The 26,001-nt window shown below is 47.3% G+C and overlaps 1 protein-coding gene across 1 annotated transcript in view; it reads right to left on the bottom strand.

The window, feature by feature from the left end:
• Positions 1–26,001, bottom strand: part of GRB10 (growth factor receptor bound protein 10) — a 194,245-nt gene that overhangs the window by 96,849 nt on the left and 71,395 nt on the right. The window contains exon 4 of the mRNA XM_024764363.1: positions 635–725. Within this exon, the coding sequence (XP_024620131.1) occupies positions 635–725 (91 nt within the window). The remainder of the gene's footprint in view (positions 1–634; positions 726–26,001) is intronic.

The raw sequence follows: 26,001 nt of genomic DNA on the forward strand, positions 1-26,001 counted from the left end.
TCCTCTTTCTCCTTAGGCAATTAAGAAAATCTGATTATTCTAATTCCTACCAGCTCTAAACCCTACAATTTCTGATACTTAAACTCTCTAATAATCTCAACCACCAGCCATGTGTGCTCTTCCTGTCCCATCTCATGATCAGACCTATTATCTTCCTAAGTCCTGCCCTACGTGAAAGCTTGGGTTTATTAGACCTAAGTTACCAGACCTCGTAACCATTTAACCAGAAGAAACAGAAGGAATCCTAGGAAAGTAGAGAACTGCCAAGAGTACATACACGCAAAACCAGCTTAAGTGTAAATAAAAATGCCAAAATCAAGAGGGTCCCACCATGGAGGGGCCTCTAAGGTTGCCTTGAAGTTGAATCCTGGGAAAATTCACATGAAATCTATTTGGAAGTTTTGCTCACTGAAGTTGGTTCATTGAAAGAAACTATAGGAAGATGTCATAAATCAAGTATTTCTCTCTTTTACAGAGTTTATTTTCCTTGAAGGGGAAAAGAAGAGCTAAGGTCAGCATCTTCTTATATCAGAGCCAGGAACAGTTTCTTAGAATACAAAGCCTAGCATCGCTGCAAAGCTGTAGTGAGAGTCAGGGCATCTGTGTCAGGGCGCTTTTGTGACTCTGTCCTTACCTTGGTGATTCGCCAGCCGGTCAGGCGGCGCTGGGAAGCCGGGTCCTGCCAGATTGCCAGGTCGGCGAGGAGATGTCTGTTCCACCTGGTCCTGGAGAGACAGGTGCGGAAAGGCTCTGGTCAAAAGAAGCACTTCACAGGGGTCACATCCACCACCCCCCAGCATTTCTTTTCTTTCTTCCCCCATTTCTTACTTTTTCGATTTATATACTTTTTTAGTTTTGAACGACAGTTGTTTAAAATACGCAGTAAAAGGAAAGTTAATCATAAAAAGGGATAGCCTGCTGGCTAGGGAGTTGGAAGAAAAAGTTACTCCTTGTTTTTGGCTTAAATTGCTTTCCCTGAATAGCAATTCAAAAAGAATTACTGTCAACTGCAGGGTTTAAGCCATAAATGTAAAGAATTAGCATTCCATGGAGTACAGGCATCTTCTGTAACAATTACTGGTGATCAAGCCCTAGGTGGTCTGTTACCTGGTACGGAAAGGCCCAGCGACTGTTTTATAATTAGACCCTCCACAGAGCAGTGGCACTGCAAAAAGAAATTTTCCTAATAGTATAGATTTATTCAGATTAAAATTTTTTCCTACATCAGTTTTAATAAATTATATTTTTATAGGCGCTTGTCTAATCTAAAATTCCAAATTTATTGGCATATTATTCATAACATCCTCTGATTTTATTTTACTATCTGAAGAGATGTCACTATAATTTTCCTGTTACTGGTTGTTGGTGGGATCTTTCTTGATTTGTTTCACTGATTAGTGGGAAATACATTTTATTGATATTTTCAAAGAATAATCTTTTAGCTTTTTTGACCCTATTGTATTTTGTTTCTATTTCAGTATTTTTTCCTCTTTTTTTTTTCTAATTTTATTGGAGTCTAGTTGATTTACAATATTGTGTTAGTTTCAGGTGTACAGCACAGTGATTCAGTATATATATATATATATATATATATATATATACATACATTCATTATTTTTCAGATTCTTTCCCCTTGTAGGTTATTACAGAATACTGAGTAGAGCTCCCTGTGCTATACAGTAGGTCTCTGTTGGTTATCTATTTTATACATAGTAGTGTGTATATTCAGTGGCATTTTTTAGACCTCAGGTGAAGAGAAAATTTTTCAGCAAAAGTTAAAACGGCAACATTAAAATCAAGCCCACAACTCCAGGGCTTCCCTGGTGGCACATTGGTTGAGAGTCCGCTGCCGATGCAGGGGACACGGGTTCGTGCCCCGGTCCGGGAAGATCCCACATGCCGTGGAGCGGCTGGGCCCGTGAGCCATGGCCGCCGAGCCTGCGCATCCGGAGCCTGTGCTCCACGATGGGAGAGGCCACAACAGTGAGAGGCCCGCGTACCGCAAAAAAAAAAAAAGCCCACAACTCCAGAAAAACATCTTCATGGGATTATAATCAAGCCAATGAAAGATACATTAAAACATGGACAAAGAAAATGGGCCTGTACAATATTTACATGCTTAAAATAAAGTATTAGCAGTGATTAACTTGGGGTGGAGAGATGACAGACTTCTCCGGTAGATTTAAGAAGCTTTCGTAATTTTTATAAATGCACATATATTGCCTCTGTAATTGGAAAGGTTTTAGAACTGTGTCAGAAAGTATAAGACCTACATGGAAAATCTATTAATATTAATAAAAATTGACACAAGTACAAGTAGCTACCTTCAGCATCCTGGTACCACAAAGCTCCGCACATGGAAAGTCCCCCTCCCCCACCCCCTGGGTGCTGGCATGGCGTGGAGCTTATGCTACCAGCCGAACTCCCATTTCATAGATGAGGAAGCTGAGGCATGGAAGGAGCGTCCACCCGCTATCACCCCGTGGTTAGGGGCAGCCCTGAGACTGGACCCCAGGCAGCTGGGCCCCAGAACCCAAGTGCCTTCCAGCCCAAGCTGCTCACACAAGAAACTCCAAAAAAGCACATTATTCTGACAAGACACTTTATGGCCTGAATGCTCCCCCCACCCCCTGGCCAGTGGCTTCTGCATCCAGAGCCTTGGCCTGCCCGGCCAAGAGGATGGGTGATAACCCCACTGTGCGTCCACAGGTGTGGGTCTGGTCCACACTCCGCTGGGGCCACTCCCAAGAGAGGGAGGGCAGAGTGGGGAGCAGCACGGAGAGAGTCCAGAAGGGAGAGAAGATGCTTGCTACCCGGGGAGCACAGCTGCCTTCACACCTTCCTCCAGAAAACCTGGGAAAACTGAACAAAGACCTCTGGTAAGGGAGAGGTTTTCACGCGCTTCTCTCTCTCTGCTCTCCCCCTTCAAAAGGAATAGCTCTCTTTTGGCTTTTTTAATCACAGACATAATGCTTGCTAGTTAGGAAAATCTAGATGCTAAAGAAAAGTATAAAGACAAAAGTGAACATGAACCTCTCTTCTGTCACCCAAGGATGTTATCCTATCAGCAGTTTCTGGGCAGTTCTTTCAAAGAAAAAAAAAAAAATGCACACACAGAGAGTGTGTACAGATGCAATGTTTGAATTTTTTATGGATAGCGTATATGTTATATTTGAATCACATGGGGGTTACAAATGATTCTGATAAAAAATGGAATCACAGTCATGACACCTACTGTCATATGTTAACGTAGCTTTCTGAAATTTTCCATGGCAACAAACATTCCCCATCAGCCCTTTCATAATTCTAGCACACCCCATTAAGTAGCTGTGTAACACGATTTCTTTCATTAATACCCAACTGGCGAACGTAGAGTTTGTTAAGAAAGTAAGGTTTTGATTGGGAGAGAGGAGAGGGATTAGTTTGGAGAACATGGTGTCTGGGAGGCAAGAGTGATGCCACTAAGACTGCCCCCCTCCCCCGCCCACAAGGTGCTGAAGGTGGAGCTGGGCTGTCAAGGTTAGAGTACAGGGTGGTCCCCCCAGCCTAAGAGATTCAGCAGTCTCCCCGTCCGGGGTCACCCCACCTATTTTCAGCACCTCCACAGCCCAGTGTCTCTCCATCCAATCGGCTCTTTACCATCTGAGAGAAATATTTTTTTCCTTCTTTTCCAAATCTTAAAACCACCCATATAAATTTTTGCAAATACAGACACAAAAATTAGCCTAAATCCCATGACAGTGGGGTAAGGTAGCATTCCCCTGGACTTTGCACCTTTACTATGCGTAGCTGGACACTGCGGAAATCACATGGTATAAACAATTTTGTGTTTTTTTCCCCAATTTACATCACAAGAGGTTATTTTAAAACCTTGGTAAGTATCATTTATTCAGATTCTAAACTAGTCTCAGAAACACTTCCGGCCATTTGCAAACTTCAGATAAACATAAGTACAATCAAGCAAATAGCTCTGTGCATAAAAGCTTGTCCACATTTCTGAGTATTCGCTTAGGATCCCCAGAGGTAGAAGGCCTAGGTCGAAAGTTAGGTGCTTTTTTCTTGAGTCTAGACACACACTGTCAAGCTCTCGTTCACTCAGCTTACCCCTCCACCTGAAACAGAGACCTGCCCACTTCCCAACATCCCAGGCAGCTGACACTGTGATGGTGACCGTTTCGGAATTTTTATCTTGCCAGTCAGTCCCAGAGGCAGGCAGTGTGGCCTAATCCCGTGGTTTTCACAAGCAGGTCTTAAATCCTGAAGTTGGGCATTTTTTTCATATGCTTATCAGGCCTTTGTGTTTCTCCTTTTGGACTACCCTTTTTTTGACAGGCCAGCTGGACCAGTGCAAGGGCTCCCAATCGAGCCTCTGTGAAGGAACCTCAGCCCCCCATCACCCAGCTGAGGGTTTGGGACCAGCGTCTGGACTCGCTGAGTCAGCTGGCAAAATCTGTCGAATGGGCCGCACACCGCCTGCAGGACGGCTGGGAGGGCACCAGCCCTGAGGCCCTGGACTCCCCAGATATGTCGGTCTGTCTCTTAATCTCCCAGGATGAGCTCTTTATGTGCTAAGAAACAAAGTCTGGTCCTCTTTGTAACAAATACTTTTCCCACCTTGTTTGAGATTTAATTACATATTTTGATTCTCAGAGCTTAAGTCAATGCAGTCAAGTTTATTGAACTTTTCTTTCGGGCTCATTATTTTACACTTGAAGCATCCATTTACGTGTTGTCCTGGTTTCTTCCCCGACCGGGTGTGTTCTCTTTCATCCCTCTGCCATCTATTTTGGAGGGCAGGAAGAGGTGAGGCCAAAAACTGACCAGTCCACGCAGGCCCATTTATCACCCAATCTTCCCTCGTGCCTGGTCTGGAAGGTCACTTTCACATCCCACGTTACAATCCACGCACACAGGGGTCTGTGGTCCTCGTTGGTGCCACAGACCTGCTCCTTCCTGGGCTAGCTCCCAGGTTCCCATGCTCACTGCTGCTGGACACGTTTATCATCAGCATATGTTTCCCCCTTTGCTGCTTTTACAGGAGTTCCTCAGCCACTTTCTTCTAAACAAGCAGTGTCAAAGTGTCATAGGGAAGAACGAATCTGACTCCATATTGGATCTGTTTCTTTTACTTTAACCTCTGTCCTCTATTGCTTTTGCTTCGAGTTAAATACACAGGAGAGCCCATTCTCAAGGCTCTGACCCTTAAGGATATAACACTTTTCCATTCATACAGAAATAAAAAGTTGCAGAACAGAGAGTAACATTCCTCTTGCTGAAGGCTTACAGGAACATTGTGAACTGACATACGTGGACAGCTGCAAGAACAAAGGATTGTGACACCAAGAAGCCTGCAGCAACCAACCATGCCCCTCCCTCACCTGGCCTTTACAAATACTCTGCTGAAACCCTTCGGGGTAGTTCGGGGTTTTCTGGGGCATAAGCCACCCTCCTCCTTGCATGGCCCTGCAATAAACCTTTCTCTGCTCCAAACTCCAATACTTCAGTATAGTTTGGCCTCACTGTGTATCAGGCACATGGACTTGCGTTTGGTAACAGAAGTCTGCTTGGATTATTTAAACTTCCATCTGGAATATTTCCTTATATTTAAGTAACTACTACCCATTACTAACACGAATGTTGGGAGTGGACCATCTGACTGAAATCAGACCACACAAGCATCGAAAGTATAAGCCAAGAAGCTGTGATACCCCACATATTTCAAAGGGTTTGGGGGTCCAGCTGACCCAAGGCCCTGCTCAAGGCGTTTCTGGGGCTGGGCGTGGCCTGACAGGTAGACAAACACCTCGGTGCTTCCCGTGCACCTGCCATTCTGAGAGCCAGTCACCCAGCAACACGCTGCCCTCCTGAGAACACCTCTTTTCAGTGATGTGCACGGCAGACCCCACCGAGACCTCTGTTCAGAAAACAAGTAACCTTCTAACCTAATTTAAGGCAAACTTGTCTAAATAGCGTGACCAGATTTAGCAACTAAAAATACAGAACGTTCAGTGAAACTTGAATTTCAGACAAACAACTAATAGTTTTTCTGGTGTATGTCCCAAATATTGCATGGGGCGTATCCTAAAAAAAAAAATGTTGTGGTTTATCTGAATTTAACTTGGCAGGTTCTAGTGTATCTGGCAACTCTACACCTAAAGTACCATTTGAAATCCGACAGGCTTGCCTGACAAATTACAGCAGTAAGAACAAAATCTCGACAATTGCCTCATTTGTTCATGTATAAAACTCCCAGATCGAAAGAGCAGAAGTCAGCATATAGAAGCTTCGGACAAGAACTCTATTATCTTGCAAAGCCAAGAGAAATGAAGTAGTATGGAAACTGATGGTGTTTGTAAAGTAAAGCCAGAGCACGAAGGCCCACCGTGGCACAGAACAGAAACTCCCCACGGTGCTGGAAGGTCAAGTGCAGGAAGTGCAGGATAACACATACTGGGCAGGGTGAAGTCTTCTCGCTGGGCTGGCCTGGTCTCCTCCAGGACTGGCTTGGTCTGTCTGGGGGGGTTCTCCCGTCCCGGGTTGGTGGGCCTCCCTCTTGGTGAGGGGGCCAGAGTGGCCAGGCCGGGGCCCAGGGCCAGCACGACACAGCCTCCTTGTCTGCACGAGGCCCATGGCCTGCAGAGGAAGGCGCGGGTTCTTCCCTGAAGGTGGCCACTAGCCGACGATGCTTCTCTGAAGCACAGTCCTTGGTCATAGTGCTGTTTACCCCTCGGAGAGGTGGGCGGCTGGGAGCCCCTTCATTAAAGCTGCATGGGCCACTTCACCATTTAGTGCTGGATCCCCAAACCCATGTGCTTTAGAAACATTTTCCAAAGTCGGAAGCAAGCAAGGCCTAGACACCTTCCTCCTGCAGGATGACCTCGTGCTAAGTGATCTCGTCCAAGCCTCGCTGAGCCCTGGGAGCTGGTAGGGGGTGAGCCACAGGGTGCGAAGGGGCAGGCAGGAGAGGCCAGACGTGGACTGATTCTCCAGCACGGCCGTGCGATTCCTCTAGAAAGTTCCTTAGTGAGCCCCACTTCTGGGGCCGCATGAACGCCCCCAGGCTTGCTCCTTCGGGCCTCTTGCTGGCTCCAGGCTGGGGCACCAACCTGGCCAGCTCCTCTGGACCCTCCAGTCCCATCCTGGACCTGTCCTCCTCGCCGCCCGGGAGCGCCCACTGCCCACTGCTGAGGCCTCTGCCCATGGAGGGGCTGCGGGGGGGCACCTGCAGGTTTAAAGATTAAACCTAAGAAGTGCCTCAAGCTGGGGTCAGGACTCCACAGGGCCTGGCGACAGGGCTTGGGCCCCTCCCTGTCATTCCCAGAGCATCACGCTAGTCTCACCTGGAGAAAGAAGTGAGAAATGCAGACTCCAGGGCCCTGTTCAGTCCTGAGTCTGAGCTGGAGTCTGAGCTCCTTACCTTAGGTGATTCACTCACTGGAACATTCCAGGGGCCACAGTCATGTGCCTCCCCCCCCCTGCTCTTTGTGGAGTCCTCACTGTCTGGAATATTCTCTGCCCTCCATACACACCATCTGCTCAACCTCCAGGTCCAGCCCAAAAGGCACCCCCTTCTGGAGCTTTCTGGGACAGCCCACAGGACCGTGGTCACTTACCCCTCACCCCGCTGCCCTGCTTCAATTAAAGTGAGAAGTAAGGAGGGTGCACCCCTCCTCCCCTAGAGCACCGACCACTCTGTCCCCTCCTCCCACCCCCAGCCCGACCCCAGCCTCACTGCCGACTGCTTCTCAGGGAGGCGGTGAAGGTGGAGGCCCCAGGATGGAAGCAAGGCCTCGGAACGCTGTCCTGGGACACACAACCCCCTGCTGGAGGCCAGCAGAACGACCTGTGTTTCAGCGAAGACCTTGACAATGCAGCCTGGGTGCAGAACAGGCAAGAGGCCAACTGTCAGCTGGCACTCACGTCTAATAAACCCTGGCCTAAGCTGCTGTGGAACAGTACAAGATGCTCAAGAAGAACACTGCTCCAGGGACCAGAAACGTTCACTGGGCAGGTGAGCAGTTCTGGGGTCACATATGCTTCGGAGAGCAGCTAGGAGAATTTGATGAGACCGGGGTGTAACAGTCAGCACAGCATCTGCCAGGTAACAAATGGGAATGAACAGGTAAGGCCAGACTCTGGGGTCAAATCCCAGTTTCCAACCTGCTGGTTGGTCCTGTGACATTGGGCAACTTCCTGCATCTCTGTGCTTCCTTGGGGAAGAATGGGGACCTCCCAGGTCAGTTGGGATGATTAAATTAAAATGATGTAAACAAAGGGTCTGTTGAGTGACTAAAGCTACCAGGTGTTCAGTGATGGTCAGTAAGCAACAGGGACAAGAAGTCCGTAAACAAGATCTCTCTCTAGTGGGCGTCCCAGGGATTTGTCCTCACACCTGCCTGTATACAATCTCTCAGGGACCTGAATAAAGACACAGTAGGTGCCCTTAGTTACCCTGCTAAGTTGAACAAAGATCAACACCACAGAAAACAGAACGAGAGGAACTGAAATGTACTCGACAAGCGAGAACGCTCAATCAGAATCTACAAGCAGAAACCTAACGTGAATAAACGTAAACACTAGAGGACCCAAAACCAACCAACCAACCAGCCAACAGTGCATGAGAATGGTGTAGGGGAACGGGCAGTCCCAGGACAGCAGCCCCAGGCGGCAGCTAAGACAAAGCCAGAGTGGCTCCCAGCCACCCACAGCCCTACCGACAGCTGGCCCTCTGCTGAGCAGGGAAAAGACGTAATGACAAGGGATCCCCGCTCCAGCTCCCGGCAGCTCTTGGGCCTCCCCCAGGTCTTTCCCACCAGGTAGTCCTCCTGCCCCGACCTTGCTGCCTGGAGAAACTGCTGACCCCAGCTAAGGCACAACAGGCCACCGCTTCTGAAAATCAACATGGGAAATGCAAGTGTCATGGCTTCTATCATTTCACACAAGGTGCAGTTAAAGCCGTGGAACAAATCAAAATGGAAATCCACTAAGCTATGAGACGGCTGTCCTAGTGAAGAATAGGCAACTAAACGGCCCAAAGCCCACTTCTGTCCACGGCATGTATGTCTTACTGTAGAACTTTCAAACATATACAGGTGGGGAGGTGTGATCCAGATTTCATAGTTACCCTCCCCTGAGCCACAGACAATCACTAATTTTTATTAAAAATGGGTGTGAAGATTCCAGTTCAAGATGGTGACATAGGAAGATCCAGAACTCACCTGTTCCTATGGACACACCGACCTTACAGCCACCCAGGGAACAATCTGCTCCTAAAAAGCCTACGGCTGGCTGACTGATACCCGCACGTCAGACAAACAAGAAGGAAACCATATCAAGGCAGGAGGGAGGGGCTGGGACACGACCTGGCCATAAACCCCACCCCTGGCTCAGTGACCCACAACTGGGAGAAAACTCGAAATCTGGAGCTTCTCCCGAGGAGCAAAGCTTCAAACCCCACGTCAGTACCTCAATGTGTAGGGTCTGCACCTGAGAGGCAAGCCTGAAAAATCATCTAATTTTGAAAACCAAAGGGGCTCATGTCCCAAGATGCACAGGACTGCAGTGATCTGGAAGGGCCCACGTGCTTGGACTCACCCGCCCAAGAGCCCAGCTCAGAGGTCGGTGCCATCTTCACAACCTCTCTCTGCTGCACTCCAGAGCACCAGCATCTCCTGGACGGGAGCTTTACATACTACAGGTACCCTTGTTTCCAGGTCTAGTGCCCTGGTTTCAGCAGTTAGGGTATGCCACCTGGTCACCTGGCTCTGGAGGCCAGAGGGTCTGCATTCCTGGGATTCACAAGACTCTGGCGATCAGAGAGATGGTTCGTGCAAAGACGCACCCTACGGCACTGCACAGAGAGCAGATGGAGCCCCAGTATTTGTGACGGCCACCCAGGGGACACCACCAGATAGTCTGTCCAACGGGGCTTACTTTTGGGGCCCCACACGACTGTATATATTTATACACTTTTGAAAGCTAATGCCTGAGGGTCTGGCTTCCAAGCAGCCTGTACTGAGGTGCTGAGATCCTCCCCTTAAACACACTGACAGGTTGTGGTACATAATCAATGACTGGGAGACATCAAAAATACAATGGGCTTCCGAGAGAAGCACAAAGGTTTGACTGATGACCAAGAGCTGGGGTAGGGTTGACAAGAAAACGTATGAAATAATAATAAATCTCACTGAAAGGTAATTATATAGTATAGATATAAATTAGGCACTTATAAATAATTAGTTAAGGGATAACAAGATAAAAAGATGTAAAATATGACATCAAAAACATAAAACGTGGTGGAGTGGGAGAGAAAAAATGCTGAGCTTTATTTAGAATGGGATCAAACTTAAGTTCTTATCAACTTAAAATAGACTGTTATAGATGTAACTTATTAAGCCTCACAGTAACCACAAAGCAAAAACCTATACAGAAAATATACAAAAGAAAAAGACAAAGGAATATAAGCATTATATAAGCACTAAAGAAAGTCATAAATCATAAAGGAAGAGAACAAAAGAACAGAGAGGAACTACAGAAACAGCCCGGAAAAAGAAAATGGCGGTAAATTCATACCTATCGATAATTAATTTAAATATAAATGGACTAAACCCTTCTATCAGAAGTCATGGGGTGACTGAATGGATAAAAATATAAGACCAGGGCTTCTCTGGTGGCGCAGTGGTTGGGGGTCCGCCTGCCGATGCAGGGGCGTGGGTTCATGCCCCGGTCCAGGAGGATCCCACGTGCCGCAGAGCGCCTGGGCCCGTGAGCCATGGCCGCTGGGCCTGCCCGTCCGAAGGCTGTGCTCCGCAACGGGAGAGGCCACAGTGGTGAGAGGCCCGTGTACCGCCAAAAAAAAAAAAAATATATATATATATGACCAATCTATAGGCTGCCTACAAGAGACTTAATTCACATATAAGACCACACACTGACTGAAAGTGAAGGGATGGAAAAAGACATTTCCTACAAATGGAAACCAAAAGAAAGCTGGAGTAACTATACTTATATCAGACAAAAGACCTGGAAACAAAGACTGCAATAAGAGACAAAGAAAGGCATCACATAATGATAAAGAGGTCGACCCAACAAGAGGATGTAACATTTGTAAATATCTGTGCACTCAAACAGGAGTGCTTAACTATATAAAGCAACTATTACCAGAACTAAAAGGAGAAATAGATAGCAATACAGTAATAGTAGGGACTTTAATACCCCACTTACATCAATGGCTACATCATCCAGACGGAAAATCAATAAGGAAACATTAGCCTTAAAAGACACACTAGAATACATGGCTTGTACAGATATATACAGAGCATTCCACCTGAAGGCAGCAGAATACACGATCTTCTCAAGTACCCATGGAACATTTCCCAAGCTAGATCTTATGTTAGTCCATAACACAAGTCTTAATACATTTACAACAGAAATCAGATCAAGCGCTATTTTCTGATCACGATAATATGAAACTAGAAATCAATTACATGAAGAAAACTGTAAAATTGGCAAGTAAGTGGAGATTAAACAACATGCTACTGAACAGCCAATGGTTCAAAGAAGAAATAAAAAAATAAAAAATACCTTGAGACAAATGAAAATCGAGTTATAGCAAACGCAAAATTTGTGCGATACAGCAAAAGCAGTTCTAAGAGGAAAGCTCACAGTGACACAGGCCTACTTCAAGAAACAAGAAAAGTCTCAAATAAACAACCTAACTTTACACCTCAAGGAACTAGATAAAGAAGAACAAACAAAGCCCAAAGATAGGAGAAGTGAGGAAATAAAATTTAAGACAGAAATAAATGAAATGGAGACTAAAAAGGCGATAGAGAAGATCAATGAAACTAAGATCCTGGTCTTTGAAAAAAATAAACAACATTGACAAACCATTAGCTAGACTCAGCAGGACAAAAAGAGGACACAAATAAATAAAATCAGAAATGAAAAAGGAGACTTAATAACTGATATCACAATTTACAAAGAAACATAAGAATCTACCACAAACAATTACACACCAACAAACTGGACATCCTAGAAGAAATGGATAAATATCTAGAAACATACAACCTACTAAGACTGAATGATGATGAAACAGAAAACCTGAACAAACTTATTACTAGTAAGGATATTTAATCAGTAATAAAAATCCTCCCAACAAATGAAAGTCCAGGATCAGATGGCTTCACTGGTGGATGCTACCAAACTTTCCAAGAAGAATCAATACCAATCCTTCTCAAATTCCTCCAGAAAACAGAAGAGGAGGGAACGCTTCCAAACTCATTTTATAAGGACAGCATTACCCTAATACCAAACAAAGATGCCACAAGAACAGAAAATTATAAGCTAATATCCCTAATGGACATAGATGTAAAAATCCTCAACAAAATATTAGCAAACCAAATTCAACAATACATTAAAATGATCATATACCATGATCAAGTGGGATTTATTCCAGGGATGCAAGTATGATTCAACATGTACAGATCGGTTAATATGATACACCAAATTAACAAAATGAAGGCTAAAAAAATCATGATCTCAACAGATGCAGAAAAAGCATTTGACAAAATTCAGTATCATTTTTGATAAAAACTTTCAACAAAGTGGGTATAGAGGGAATATACCTCAACATAATAGAGGTCGTATATGATATGCCCACAGCTAACATCATACTCAGTGGTGAAAAGCTGAAAGCATTTCCTCTAATATCAGGAACAAGACAAGGATGCCTACTCCTGCCACTCTTATTCGACATAGTATTGGAAGCAGTAGCCAGAGCAATTAGGCAAGAAAAAGAAGTAAAAGTTATCCAAATTGGAAAGCAAAAAGTGAAACTCACTGTTTGGAGATGCCATGAAATTGTATATAGAAAACCCTACAGGCTCCATCAAAAGACTGTTAGAGCTAATAACAAATGAACTCAGTAAAGTTTCAGGATACAAAATCAATTGCACCTATATATACTAACAATGAGAAATAAAGAAAATAATCTCATTTACAATTACATCAAGAAGAATAAAGTACCTAAGAATAAATCTAACCAAGGAGATGAAAGGCCTGTACACTGAAAACAATAAGACATGAATGGAAGAAATTGAAGAGGCACATGAATGGAAGATATTCCATGCTCATGGATTAGAGAAACCAATATTGTTAAACTGTCCATATTATCCAAAGCAATCTACAGATTCAATGCAATCCCTATCAAAATTTTCATTTTTCAAAGAAATAGTACAAATAGTCTTAAAATTTGTATGGAACCACGAAAACCCCGAATAGCCAAAGCAGTCTTGGGAAAGAACAGCAAAGCTGGAGGCTTCAAGTTCCCTGATTTCAAACCACAGTTGGCTCTCCATATCCGTGGGTCCTACATGTGAGGATTCAACCAACTGCGGATTGAAAATATTTGAAAAAAAAATTCTAGGAAATTCCAAACAGCAAACTTGAATTGCTGCACACCGGCAATGCAATACATTTATGTTGTATTTCCAATGCTTTAGATAGTGTTTACATGGTACTGGGTATTATAAGTGATTGAGAGATCATTTAAAGTATATGGAAGGATGTGCACAGGTTATACACAAATACTACACCATTTTATATAAGGGACTTAAGCATCTGCAGATTTTGGTATCTGAGAGGGGTCCTGGAACCAATTCTCCGTGGATACCAAGGGACAACTGTATATTACAAAGCTACAGTAATTAAAACAATACGATAATGGCACAAAAACAGACACACAGATCAAAGGAACAGAACAGAGAGACCAGAAATAAACCCATACATATATGGGCAATTATTTATGACAAAGGAGCCAAGAATATACAATGGGGAAAGACACTCTCTTCAATAAATGATGTTGGGAAAACTGGAGCTACATGCAAAAGAATGAAACTCAACCACTATCTTCTACCATACCAAAAAATTAACTCAAAATGGATTAAAGACTTGAACATAAGACTTGAAATCATAAAACTCCTAGAAGAAAACATAGGTGGTAAGCCCCTTGACTTATGTTAAGGATGTCTTGGTGATGATTTTTTCAATCTGACACCAAAGCAAAAGACACAAAAGCAAAAGTAAAAAGTAGGACTATATCATATTAAAAAGCTTTTGCACAGCAAAGGAAACCATCAACAAAGTAAGAAGGCACCCTAGTGAATGGGAGAAAATATTTGCAAATTGTATATATGACAAGGGGCTAACAGCCAAAATGTATAAAGAACTTATATAACTCAACACTAAAAAAAAAAACAAAAAGAAACCAAACAATCCTATTAAAAAATGGGCAGAAAACCTGAATAGACATTTTCCCAAAGAAGATACACAGACGGCCAACAGGCACATGAAAAGATGCTCAGAATCACTAATCATCAGGGAAATGCAAATCAAAACAATGAGATATCACTGTACACCTGTCAGGATGTATTATCAAAAAGACAAGAAATGAGAAGGGTTGGAGAGGATGTGGTGAAAGGAAACTATGCATTGACAGAAATGTAAAATGGTGTAGCTACTATGGAAAACAGGATGGAGGTTCCTCAGAATATGAAAAACAGAGCCACCATGTGATCCAGCAATTCTATTTCTGGATATCTAAAGAGAACGAAAACACTAATTCGAAATGATACATGTACCCCCATGTTCACTGCAGCATTATTTACAATAACCAAGATACGGAAGCAACCTACATGTCCACTGATGGATGAATGGATAAAGAAGATATGGCATATAAACAGAATATTATCCAGACATAAAAAGGAATAAAATCTTGCCATTTGTGACAACAAGGGTAGACCTTGAGGGCATTATGCTAAGTGAAATAGGTCAGACAGAGAAAGATAAATACTATATGAGCTCTTGGTCTCCGTGTAAGTGGAATCTAAAAAATTAAAACAAGAAAGATTGGGAGTTTGAGATTAGCAGATGTAAACTATTATATATAGGATGGATAAACATACTATAGCACAGGGAACTACGTTCAACATCCTGTGATAAACCGTAATGGAAGAGAATATAAAAAAAGAGTATGTATATGTATGACTGAATCACTGTGCTGTACAGCAGAAATGAACACAACACTCTAAATCAACTCCACTTCAATAACATAAAAAGAATTTTAAAATAAAACTCACAGATACAAAGAACAGATTGCTGGTTGCCAGAGACGGGGGTGAGGGCTGGGAGAAATGGGTGAAGGGGGCCAACAAAGGGTAAAAAAAATGCAGAAACAGAAGGTTTCTATTACAATCCTGGGGACCAGGCGTGGTGCTAGACAATTACATGAATTCTCATTTCCATCCTTTCTTTCACAGGTACTGTTTTACCCCCATTCTTACAGACGAGGAGGAAGGAGACTGGCCCCCAGCACCATGGCTAGATACTGTGTGACCCATAGGAGAATGCATTCTCACCAGTACTGAGCTACGGGTGCTACACAAGCTGTTACGCTACTAACCAACCACGCAAAGTCCTGAAACGTCAGAGAACTTGACAAAATCTGCAGTATCAGCACTCCGCATTTTGCCAGGTGCAAGGTCTGCAAAATTAGCCCCTGCCCCCAATGGAAATAGCACTCATAATACATGACCTAGAGCCATTTTTTGCCCCAGGTGACATTCGGCCTGTTTATTCTATGTAAGAGCACAGACAACGAGAGGTATTCATCAAACTAACCCTAAAACCAAATCACACACTTGGCTTCACCTGGGTCCAAGAACCTGTGATGAGAGTATCCACACAAAAAATTAATCAACAGTCGATCTAAGAAAGAAATGGAAAATTTTATCTGAGCCCACCTGAGGATCATAACCCGGGAGACGGTCCTTCAGTAAAGCCCTGAGGACTGTTCCGCCTGTTAGAGGTCAAAGCAAGGTTACATAAGTTTTTGGACAAAGGGTTATCCGTCAAATGGCGTGTTACTGACAGCGTACACAACCCAGACCTACACACACAAAGTGAGTAGTGGGTCATGGGTCTTCGTGGCCCCTCACGAGATGAAGAAAGAAGGTCATCTCCTAAGGAGTAGTGACCCTTGATGAGATGAAGGAGTGTTATCTCCTAAGGAGGTCTGGTTACTGCAGATGCCCAACCCACACTAAACCTGGGCGACGAGGACCAAACGGGCAAAGGAAGTTTTATGTTTAAATTTTTCTTCCCTTGCCGTAAGATATGAATTTTACCTCATCAAGAGAAAGGAAAACTTACCACGCCAGCCTTCCCAAATCAAGGAGTGAGGGTAAGAATACATTCTACTTATGCTGTATGAATACAGGCTACTGACTCTGACTTGCAAATACATGGACCATCTCTAAGTTCAAAAAACTTTTCTCCGAAAGAGGAAGATGCCCCCCATGAATCCCTTCCTCACATCAGTCACAGTGGGTCTCTGCCCACCTGACTACACCCTGATCCAGGACCCTGCCCATCTCCTCTCCAGCCCTCAAAGGAAAAAGCAACTCTTACAGTATTTGAGGGCTTCTAACTATACCTTAGTCCTTAAGTATGGATATAAGTTAACCTGTAAATGAACACAAGGGGAGGTACACTGCGTAAAACTCAGAACGAGGGCTGGGTGACTAATAGCAAAGACCAGGTTTTGCTTCACAGAAGAGGCAGCTGTCACTCGGAGATGGGACAGGGAGGTCGGTGGCTGGCAAACACCAACAGCCTCACGACCGTACACTTTTACAAGGGGTCTGTGTCTTAGGAGATAGGGAAAGGCGGGGAATTCCTGCCAAAACAATTATTGTGGCTCAGAGAAGCAGCCAAACATCTCAAGCCAGTGAAATAGTAACTAACCAGAAACATGACGTCACAAACAGCCCGCTTAGTAATGACAGCACAGGCGTCCCTGTGCCACTCACTCTACTTCCATTCTTGCTTTCCTGCGAGGCTGAAGGTTTTCCCAAGTTACTAACTTACTGATTTTAAGCAAAACTGGTGGGTCCTGTCATAAACCCTGCCATGGGTGTCCTGGCTGCCCACAGGGGCCCACAGAACTCTCTCGATGCAGACTAGAAGCCAGAGGCCATGTGAGATACCTCATGGCCTTCTCTCCCTCGGCCGGGTCACTGGTTCTCAGCAACACCCAGCCATCTGCACCCTGTCCTCCTCTATCACCCCCTCGGGAGGGACCAATGAGTCAGAGCGAGGCAGCACTTTCCTGATGACCTGGTCGCTCAGCCCACGTGACAGGAGAGCAGGGCTTCACTCCGGACGGAGCACGGCTGTGGACATGACCCGACCCATCAAGTACCGAAGGCCCCGCCCCCCGGCTGGGCATGTACTGCAGCCGATCTGCCGGGGTAGGCATGGCATTGCATCGCGGCCCCTCTACAAGACGGCCGGGGAGGGGGTGCTGGTAGCGTAACAAACGCGTGAGCAGCAAACGTAGGACAGGACAGGAGGGCCCGCTCGTCCTACCACCCGCTCGGTTTGTTCCCTGGGACCCTCCTCCCTCGAGAAAAGGAAAATGAATACAGACCAAACATCCACTAATACGACTAATGGACTAATACAATGTCCACTTGTCAGCTGGGCCAGCACACAGCGCCTGGGTCAGCTTTAGGCTCTAGAGGGACTTGTCTGGGAAGCGAGAGGACGTCCGCCCTCTAAAGCACCCTGGACAAAATGCAGCACAGGGCGTCAGAGCAATCTGAGAAACAAACAGCACACTTCCAAATGGAATCGAAGGTGTTCTGACTCTGTCCCCGGGGCACTCTGGCCAACCAGGACTCCACCTGCTGGAAGCGAATCTTGGTCCCCCCTCCCTGGACCCTCCCCCATCACAGAAGATGACTGCCCGCACTGAGTCTCAGGGAGCCTCAAGGACCAGGCCCAACGCCAGCCACGGGCTGAATCCCTCCAGGAGGCGAAGGGAGTCCGGTCACCCAGCTACACAAGGACCTCAAATGAAAAGGGCCGAGTAATGAAGCTGGCTGACAAGGCAGAGGCACAAGCTGGTGAGAGCCCAGCGTGGAAGTCGGGGAGATGGGTTCAACATCCAGGCGTACTGGCCGGGCGACAACCCCTTACACCCCGAGCCTCAGCTTCCTCGTCTAAAGTGGGGAGCCAGTCCTGAGATACCGCCGCCGGTGGGGCACACAGGGCACCGCGGTTAGGAGAGCCGGCGTCTGTCAGCACAAAGCTCCCCGCTTGCTCCCGCGGCACCCCCGCCCTACCCCCACGTCTACCAGCCCGGCAGGCACGCACCGGGCACCGGGTGCTTCAGGGATCATCGGCGGCGGGGCTACCCTCCCAGCAGAGCGCCGGCCCCGTACTCCCTGCCCCCGGTCAGCAGGGTGAGGACAGGCGTCGCTTCCCTGGACTTTCTCAACCATCTCAGAACTTGGAAAGGGTTCTCACTGCCCTGGTGGACTAGGAAAAGGCCCCAGGGTTTAATATGATGTAACCCTGGGGTGGCTCTTCCTTGTTTCCACGTCCCTCTGGCGAGCAGAGGGCACGAGGCCAGGGGTGACCGGCAGCCCCCGGCCGAGAATCTGGAGTCAGAATGAGGGAAGCTGGATCCCCAGCGCATCCCACCTGGGTTCCCACACAGCACCTGGCTCCTCAGAGGGCAGGTATGAGGCGAGGCGGGGCGGGGCAGAGCTTCCAGAAGCATGGTGAAGGGCCCCCCCACCCCCGCTGACAGGTCAGGTGATGTTCCCTTGAGGCTATCTTCCTCGGAGCTTTGTGCAAAGCAAGTGGCCAAGACAAAGCAACAAGGACCTACTGTATAGCACGGGGAACTATACTCAGTATCTTGTAATAATCTATAATGGAAAAGAATCTGAAAAAGAATATATATATATATACACACACACACATATATATATGAAAGCATGTGTAACTAAACCACTTTGCTGTACAACTGAAACGAACACAATATTGCAAATCAACTACACTGTAGTTTTTAAAAAAAAGGGGGCGTGGGAAGAGCAGCAGCTCAGATCCCAGGGCACAGCACACTCGGTTCTCCGTCGAAGGTCTGCTTGCCCCTGTGGGACTTCGGGGTCCCAACCTCGGCACGGGCTCCAAGAAGCTGCGCATCGCGTCCTTCGTGTATGAAAAACCTTACTGTGACACGAGCCAAACACGTAAATCGCCACTGTGACAAACTCTCTGATCCTGAGCAAATAACTGCACTCACTGTGCCTGTTTCCTCATCTATGATGTGAGGTCTTTGCACCACATGACCTCTGTACTTCTTTTCAGCTCCAAAGCTGATTCTATATATTACATACAAATGTTCTGCAGCTAATTCATTCCTAGAATCATGGTTGAAATAATATTATGGGGACTTCTGTGCTTCCAGCCAAGATAGAATACCAGAGATTGCACGTACCCTCTCTTCTTAAATAACCAAAAATTGAAGTGGTTTTCATACACTGGACACCAGGTAGCACAAGACAGCACTCGAGAGAGAGGGGAAACAGATGTGGGGAGATCTCCCAGGGCAACCCCCCCTCGAGGGCTCCAGAGAGTTTCCAATCTGCAGTGCAAGGAAGGGGTCTCAGGCAGTGTCTGGGCGTCCTTCTAAGGAGGTGGAATTCAAAGTTCAGGGAGGCCGGGGCAGAGAGGAGGTTGTGGCATGGAGGAGGGCCTTAGAGACATGCAGGGGGTGCCCTAGTGCAGGCACTCGAGGAAGCTACCAAGGCCAGGAAAGAACCACCAGAAAGAAGCAGGCAGAACAAGCCCCAGAGCTCGCACAGGGCAGGACGAAGTCTGCATTCATAGCAGCCACACGGGAAACCTCCTTACACACGAGACGCTGAATCGAGTCCTCAGAAGGGTCTTGCCTTAATAGTGAGAGCGAATTAGGCCTAGACCTAAAGTTATTCTAGGCCCAGCTCACAAAGTTTAAACGCAGGCTTCAGAAGGAGCAAACTGCTTCCAAGAAGCCTAACTGTTCCTGTAACAAATCTCCCAAATATTTAAAGGAACACCTACAAAAAGAAAAACAAAAACAAAAAAAAAGCCAGCCTTCAAGCACGTAAAATTCACGTCTGGTATCCAATCAAAAACTGCCAGGCATGAAACGAAAATCAGACCCATATGGATAAGAGAAATCAACCAAGAGAAACAGACCTAGAAATGTCGAAGACAATAAAACGAGAAGACAGGTGTGTTAAAACAACTGGGATAAATATATTCCATGTGGGCTTCCCTGGTGGCGCAGTGGTTAAGAATCTACCTGTCAATGCAGGTGACACGGGTTCGAGCCCTAGCCCTGGAAGATCCCACATGCCGCAGAGCAACTAAGCCCGCGCCCACGCGCCACAACTACTGAGCCCGCGCGCCACAACTACTGAAGCCAGTGCACCTAGAGCCTGTGCTCCGCAACAAGAGAAGCCACCGCAACGAGAAGCCCGCACTGCAACGAAGAGTAGCCCCCGCTCGCTGCAACTAGAGACAGCCTGTGCACAGCAACAAAGACCCAATGCAGCCAAAAAATAAATAAATTTATTAAAATATATATATATATATATATATATTTTTTTTTTTCCACGTGTTCAGGAAAGGAAAGGAAAGCATGACCTGATAAGTAAAAAAAAAAATGAAAGATATACAATGACCAAACCCAACCTCTGGAGAGGAAAAATACAGCAGTGGAATCAACAGCAGATCAGATGCTGCACCCCTTCCCCGCCCTCCCTCCATCCCGATGTCTGATCTCCAAGGACACACTGGGAAACTCCCTCCCACCGAGGGTTGGGGTGGTCTGGGGTAGCAGAGCCCCCATGAAGATACAGCAATGGAAACCCAGAAATACTTCAGTGAAGGCCACTCAGCCACCCTTCAGCTCGGTGCCTACGCCAGACACAAGAAGAAGCCTCAAACCCTTCCTAATCTACACTCTAACCAGCCCCCAGCCCGGAGACCAGGCTCCTAGCCCCGCGTCCACCCACACTCTCCGTGTGGCCACAGCAGCATACGAACCCAGGCAGATGGGAGACAGAGGACAAGCCCAGGGACCCCGAGACTGCGCCCTCAATCCTCGCACTGTGGCCCTAGTTCAGTCCGAGAAAGCAGGTTTCGTAGGGCTTCCCTGGTGGCGCAGTGGTTGAGAGTCCGCCTGCCGATGCAGGGGACACGGGTTCGTGAACCCCCACTTCACTGGGACCCCTGAAACATAACACACCGACCCTGACGATCAGCCCTGGAAACCCTGAAAACAGAAACTGCCTTTCACTACTCTCGGTACAAGAAAGCTTCGCCAAACCAAAGGAAAGAAGCCTACAATTAGTGGTAAATGGCTTTAAGCTCATGGGGGACGAGAGAATCCTCCCCAGGGTGACACAGTGACCAGGCCGGCAATCACAGCGCTTCAGAGGTGAGGGTGCCCCACCACTGGGTCACCTACGGATCAGAGAAATATAGCTGATCTTCAAAGAGATAAACACACCAAGCTTCTAGTAATAAGGCGAGCACATGAGTGCTTACGGCAAAGATCCTGTCCTTTTGTCCGGAGAAAACAGATAGTAAGCACTAAACATACTATTCAATTTACTTATTTATAATTTAAGAGGGCGGGGCCATGGAATAATAACAAAGTAGCCTGCAGCAGGGTAAGCAGGAGAGGAAACTGCGATTTAGATTTAAATAAAACTCCAGGGAGGACCTCACTTTCTGGAAAGGGGCCTCGAGCAAAGACTGGAGGGCGGAAGGCCCAGGTGTCAAGGGCGATATGGACCAAGGACCTCTGCCCAGGTACCGGTGGCAGCCTGGGCAAAGTGCATTCAATATCTTCATCTTGATAGTGACCATCCTTAACAACCACAGTAGATGCCGCTTTCCCTGTGAAATAAATGTCACATGCAGCCTCTTACGTTTCCGTCATACTTTGGAAGTTTCTACCAATAATGATGACGTGTTTTTCCTACGAGCTTATGCTCCTTTTACGGTTTTTTAAAATTTATTATTTAAGCCCAGTCCCTTTCTCCTGAGCGGGCTCCGCGGCACCTGGAAGCAGCTGTTGGAGACAGCCTTCCCCTCCCCATCTCCAGCAGCCAGGGCAGGACTGAAAACCTTCACAGAACTTCCTACATCTCAGCAAGCCCAGGAGAACTCCCCAGAGGCTGAAGGCCAGAAAAAGAAATGTCAGATTTCCACCACCTCTCCAGAAAAACTAAAGCACAGTGACAGAAAATTCAGTAAGATCTTTCCTTAAAGATTAATTAGAGGACAATCTCATAGATGTTGATAATAATGGTAGCCTTCAATTATAGGAACTTCGAACACTTTTCTTTTGACTTCTGCCTAGTTAATAAAAAAAAATGATAATCATTTTGAAAGGACCAGTGGCTACATTCTCATGGTCTCCCTCGAACATGCATAAATATTTAGCGTGTTCTGGGGAAAGTGCCAAAGTGAGCGTTTACTGTATCTGAAGATCGTTGCTGGGTTAATAGCTGCAGGGGAGGCCCGGGGAGCAGAGGACACTTTGCCCAAAGAGGAGAAAGTAGCCAGGAACAATACAAGGACCCAGGCAGGCCACTGTGAGATGCAGTATCAGCTAAACACGGCACCGAATATCATGGAAACCTAGCTGCTACTATAAAGACCAAACACTTACACAGGAAATTAGAGTCAAGAAGCTCGTGCTGAAATCACTCCACATGCTTTAATAAAAGGAGTAATTTTCAGGTTCCTCCTTCCAAAAAATGTACCATTTTTTTTTTTTTTTTTTTTTTTTGCGGTACGCGGGCCTCTCACTGTTGTGGCCTCTCCCGTTGCGGAGCAACAGGCTCCGGACGCGCAGGCTCAGTGGCCATGGCTCACGGGCCCAGCCGCTCCGCGGCATGTGGGATCCTCCCACACCGGGGCACGAACCCGTGTCCCCTGCATCGGCAGGCGGACTCTCAACCACTGCGCCACCAGGGAAGCCCAAAATGTACCATTTTTGAAAAACAGTTGCAACTGCGAAGTTTCCGTCCATCGAAACGTTTTCTGCGTGATCACGACCTGCCCCTGTCCTCCAGCTGCCCGTCCAATGCACCTGCAGAAAGGATCCAGCTTATTCATCCCTTTGCAGCCGAGTGAAAAGGAAGTTCTCCAGCGCCCAGACCAGCCAAGAAAGTGCCACGTCACCCCATCACCTCCAAGACACATCCTGCTTCATCTCCAAATCTAACCAGTCGTTAAGAGGACCACCGCGTGCACGACGGGCCATAATCAGATATTGCAAAACGGTGACAGGGCCCTGCCCGTGACCCCGTCTTCAGAGAGCACAGAAGTCACCCCAGAGGCTCTGCGGCTGCAGCCTTGGCCCCCCACACAAGCCGCCATCCACCAAACAGGCCCACAGACAGGAGACAAGCACGGCCTCTGATCTGCGGCCCCGGGAAGGACACCCCTGGGGAGACAGGGGGAGCGGGCTCTCCCCACAACAGCCAGAACGCACTTTCAAACCCAGAGCCGAAGGCACGGGCAAGCCCTGGGCACCCCAGCTTCCAACAGGGCCATCCTGCTTCTGGGAAACGGGGCAGAGCCTCCACGCGGGCCGGGCACAGGTGAGACACAACTCAGGGCTGAGCATGGAGGTCGCGTGGGCAGAAGGCGGCAGTGTGAGTGAGGACAGCACAGCAGGTGGCGTTCAGGTCTGTGACGGGCACACCACGACCCCCGTCCACCTCCCTTAGAAGGTCCAGCCACCTTTCCTGCAAAGAGGGAGCATTACCCTGAGACCCGGGGGCCCGCCTGGACATGTGCAGAAAGTAGGGTGCAAAGGGGCCCCGACCCAGCAGGACCGCCCAGGCCCCAAGGGATGACACAGATGACAGCCAGAAGTCAGCTGACACCAGAAAGGGCAAGTGCAGGTCCGCAGGCCCTGTCACATGACAGCAATAAACAGGAGTCAGGGGAGTGGCTGTCAACAGAAGCCACGCCGCCAGGACGCTAAGCAGCCCACCAGGAACCCAGGGCCCATTCCACAAGCGGATCCTGCCCTCTCCCTGCCCCCGCTCTCACTCCGCTGGCCCCAAGCCCCGCCCCCGCTGCAGCAATGAAACCTTACTAGACAGAGCATTAATTAAGTCCGGCCCCTCAATTGACTGACCGGCCTGCCGGCCGGCATCACACATCTGCCCAGCCAAGCACAGGGCGCCCAGGAGAAGCCAAGAGACAGGATGGGGAGACCCGGCCCACGGGCCCCAGCCCGAGCTACCGGGTACCAGCCGCGTGACCTGGGAGTTACCAGCACCTGCAAGCCTTGGTCCCCCTAAAAGAAACAGATGCCTAACCTACGCACGGTGCTTGCCATGGTATCAGATGCAGAACAGAACACATAGAAGGTACTCAGTAAATACAGCTCTGTGATACTTCAGAAGAAATCCAAGACCTCAAGCCCACACTCTTCCAGAAGTATTTAGTCAATACAAACAAAAGCATTCAGGATAGAGCAAGTCTGTCCCTCTCTAATAAGAAATGTATACTCTTAAAATTTTCATTTTTCACGGATTCTAAGACACTCCCCCATTTTAACAATTTTGAAATTTAAACACTTTCCAACCTATCCACGGTTAAGGATTATATGTGATAATCTTTATTTTGAATGAAAAGCTGTCATTAAAATTGACCCTTTATCCCATGGCACTTTAGGATCAAGGAAATTCAGTGAGTGTAGAATCCCAGGACACAAACACAACGCTTCATCGCAAGGCTCTGAGGAGAGCGGGACCCGTGTGGTCCCGACAATGTGAACACTCACGTCCTCCGCAGATACAAACGTTAAGAAAAACACACCTGTTACCCGGTAGGGGAAATGGCCTTGGTCTGCCTTGCTAGTCTCATCTGAAAAGGGGAGGACATGAGGGGTTGTGGGAAGATTCCTACTTAGGAAAATCCAAGTGAAGTCCTTGGCATGCCAACCAGCACACAGTCAGCGGCTTGGTTTTCTCACCTGTAAAATGGGTATCACAGAGGTATGAAGGTCCCACCTCTGAGGGTTGGTGGAGGGTAAAATCAGAGAACCCCAGTCGAGGATCCAGAAGTGCTGAATCTTCTCCCCACTAGCCCATCTCCACTGAGCGGTGAGCGACGGGTTCCATCAGGAAATGATGCAGGGTCCCCGCTGGTCCCCCCCCCCCTCCGCCACCAAGCTCATGGCTGAGGATGATGGTCTGTGTTTCCTCTGCTTGTCTGTCCCACCAGGGCTGGGAGTCTCCCAAGGCAGGGCTCCCTCCTCCTGCATCTTGATCCTAACACGCAGCCACGGTCGGCTCATCATTCCCAGAACACGAAGGGAATGAACAATCTGCCACGTGACTCCCAGTGTTGAAAGAAAAGGGCGTTCAACTGATTCCACAAGTGACAGAAAACGTAAACTCGTGTGCTGTTTCCTAACATGTCACTGACCACCCAGGATTCCAATAAATAAAACCAAATGACTACAGTTTGTCACATCAGGGAGAAAATGTTTACCCAAACCAAGTATCACCTATTATTTTGTAATTTTAATTATTTATTTTTGGCTGTGCTGGCTCTCCGTTGCTGCGCGTGGGCTTTCTCTCGTTGCGGTCAGCAGGGGCTACTCTTCGTTGCGGTGCACGGGCTTCTCACTGCGGTGGCTTCCCTTGTTGTGGAGCACGGGCCCTAGGCACGTGGGCTTCAGCAGTTGTGGCACACAGGCTCAGTAGTTGTGGCTCGCAGGCTCTAGAGTGCAGGCTCAGTAGTTGTGGCGCATGGGCTTCGTTGTTCCGCGGAACATGGGATCCTCCCAAGCCAGGGTTCAAACCCGTGCCCCCTGCACTGGCAGGCGGATTCTTAACCCCTGTGCCACCAGGGAAGCCCTCCTTTTGAAGTGAATTTTCTACAGTGACTTCAAAGACTTGAAAAGATTATAACCTTGAAGTGACAGAGGCATCACCAAAAAAAAAATCACTTACAAATTCTACTGCTAAATAAGAATCTACACTCTGGGCTTCCCTGGTGGCGCAGTGGTTGAGAGTCTGCCTGCCGATGCAGGGGACGTGGGCTCGTGCCCCGGTCTGGGGAGAT

Source organism: Neophocaena asiaeorientalis, unplaced genomic scaffold (assembly GCF_003031525.2).
Source record: "Neophocaena asiaeorientalis asiaeorientalis breed wild unplaced genomic scaffold, Neophocaena_asiaeorientalis_V1.1 scaffold191, whole genome shotgun sequence".
Lineage (NCBI taxonomy): Eukaryota > Metazoa > Chordata > Mammalia > Artiodactyla > Phocoenidae > Neophocaena > Neophocaena asiaeorientalis.